This window comes from Penaeus chinensis, chromosome 31 (genome assembly GCF_019202785.1).
Source record: "Penaeus chinensis breed Huanghai No. 1 chromosome 31, ASM1920278v2, whole genome shotgun sequence".
In the NCBI taxonomy this organism is placed as follows: domain Eukaryota; kingdom Metazoa; phylum Arthropoda; class Malacostraca; order Decapoda; family Penaeidae; genus Penaeus; species Penaeus chinensis.
In genome coordinates, this window is record NC_061849.1 from 26,330,170 (window position 1) to 26,332,669 (window position 2,500).

The 2,500-nt window shown below is 35.1% G+C and overlaps 1 protein-coding gene across 1 annotated transcript in view; it reads left to right on the forward strand.

Annotated features, from left to right (window-relative positions):
* The window catches only part of LOC125042110 (isocitrate dehydrogenase [NADP] cytoplasmic-like), a 24,908-nt gene extending 24,206 nt beyond the window's left edge, over nucleotides 1-702 (forward strand). Inside the window, exons 6-7 of the mRNA XM_047637577.1 lie at nucleotides 40-202; nucleotides 433-702. Of these exons, the coding sequence (XP_047493533.1) occupies nucleotides 40-202; nucleotides 433-514 (245 nt within the window). The 3' untranslated portion in view covers nucleotides 515-702. The remainder of the gene's footprint in view (nucleotides 1-39; nucleotides 203-432) is intronic.
* Nucleotides 703-2,500: the final 1,798 nt, after the last annotated feature.

Below are 2,500 nucleotides of genomic sequence, written 5' to 3' on the forward strand. Positions count from 1 at the left end.
TTATTTTTCCTTTTTTTTTTTCCCCCCCCATTTCTTTAGCTTCCATCTATGCCTGGACGCGAGGTCTTGCCCACCGGGCCAAGCTGGACAATAATGAACCCTTGTCCAAGTTCTGTGCAACACTTGAACAGGTGTGCGTGGAAACCATTGAGAGTGGAGACATGACCAAGGACTTGGCTATATGTGTCAAGGGAATGGCTAAGTAAGTTCCTATCATTGTTTTTTCTGTCTTGACTTAATGGCACATTGATCAAATTATTGGTATAAATGTAATTTTTAAGACAGCAATCCATTCCAGTCGTCATACCACCAAATACCTTGTATCACTTTGACATATTTGTGCTCTAAAAATTATTTTCATCAACATCATCAATTTTCTAGTTGCTTCTATCATTGTTAGTCTAATATATCGTCCTTTCCTTCCCTTCCCAGCATCACCCGCGGTGACTACCTCAACACCTTTGAGTTCTTGGACAAGCTGGCAGAGAACTTGCAGAAGAAGATCACTGCTTGACTATCCTTGCAGGAACAGTCACATCCCCCGGCCAAGCTCTAAACGCAACAAGACATTCCCCATCGCCTTTAAGTCTAACAATAAAAATTATGTCCCAGTGTCCCTAGGGGATTTTTATTGATTTAGGGGTTTTAAAATATTTTAAAACCTGTATTAGGGACCAGATAATAAATTTAGTAAATTTTAAATGTATTTTTATTTTTTCATTCTGTTCACGTGAATGACTCATGAAATATTACAGTAATAGGAAGCATTTATTTATTTAAAATTTCCTGCCACATCAACATCTAAGGTCATTAGCGGTGTATTCAAAATATAGCAACAGCGGTGAGGCTTCTTGGGGGGGAAAAGCCTGTGTAAGGAAGTGCTGTATAACATCAAATGTCATATGGTGCTATTGGTAAATTTAGTAACAAAAAGGGTTAGGAATGAGTTAAAGATTAGGGTAAAGTTACAGGTTGAAGAGTACTTGAGGGTAGTATGGTAGAGAAAATGGAGGAGAGGGGGAGCTAATGATTTATAGTACAAGGTAAAGGTTGTTAGAATGGGAAAGAGTTAAGGAAGTAGGAAGCACTATGATAATGTTTAACAATTAGGATAAGTGGACAGAACAAGGGGAAGGGAAGGGAAGAAAGGGAAAGGAGAAGAAAAGACCATGCAAATTTAGTTGAGACTAGGGCTGAGGACCAAGGTAGAGGTGATCCCCCACATTGGGCCTCAGTCCGTCTCCTAAGCCCCCCACAACAAGCAAATGATTGGGGTGTAATAAGAAGTAGTTCACATTGAACTTGTCACCCAATATCTGATTATTCACCATGAATTGACCTACAGGTTAATCACTTGCGGATAAAAATAACCCTTCATTTGTTTTTGTCTTTTATTGTAATCATAATGCAATGATTACCCAGTTACAAACTTCTGGTACATTTTTGGATTATGCAATAAAAAAGACTACCCATTATATCACTGCAAGTTTGTTTAAATTACATATACTGTAAGGATTCTGCCTAACAGTGGAATTCATTTTCTATTGTTTATACAGTGATAAACAATACATCTGGTAACAGTATGTATGATAAATGCAATTTCTTTTACCAAAGGAAAACTAGGTAGACATGCAAAGCTCTAGAGCAAGTAATGTGTGAATATAAAATAATAAATTATACAACAGAAATCTGCCTGATATATGGTAACAATGTTTTGTTTTTACATTATGAAAGATTGTTTACATGCAGCATATAATTTTATATGCATGTTATTATGCATTGCAATAAATAAATCAAAGGCACAAATGACATACCTATTTGTGCCTTTATAAACACACGTGCTTAAAAGCATACAGGAATGTTATGATGACTAGTCCCTAACGGTCAAGTGATTTATTGTTACAGAATGCAGTAACAAACCTAATTTGTCTTCCAACCCAATCATACTTTTACAGCAAATTTGAAGAAAAGATAAAGATAAGGCTGTTTACCCTACCACTGTGGTGTACTCTGACAAGCCTGCATTCCTATGTATGTGGTACTGAGCATCAAGTTACAAAGTCCCTAAATACATAACTAGTAGGAAAAAGAAAAAAGTACCCTTTCACAAACACCAAAACTAGGGCTAATATTGCAAAAGAAGAAGAAGAAAAAAAAAAAAAAAGTCACATTTACACCAAAATCAACTCCTACTTAACAAAAACACTCAAACTTGCTTTTTAAAATGTGTAAAACAAATCTGATGCAATTATAAACAGTATACTTCTATATCACCTAAAAATGATAACTGGTCTTATACCTTGTAAGCATAGTTTTACCTAAAATTTTATTTGGGTATATGATATGCATCAATTCATTTTTCTAAGGTTAAAGTTTTATATGAAAAGCTCAATGAGGGTGAAATGATACATTTAGCAATGGAATAAAGCATAGTTGAAGACACTTTGTGTATATGAAATTATATGCATTATGCTATATGGAATGTATGTAGAAGTATTAG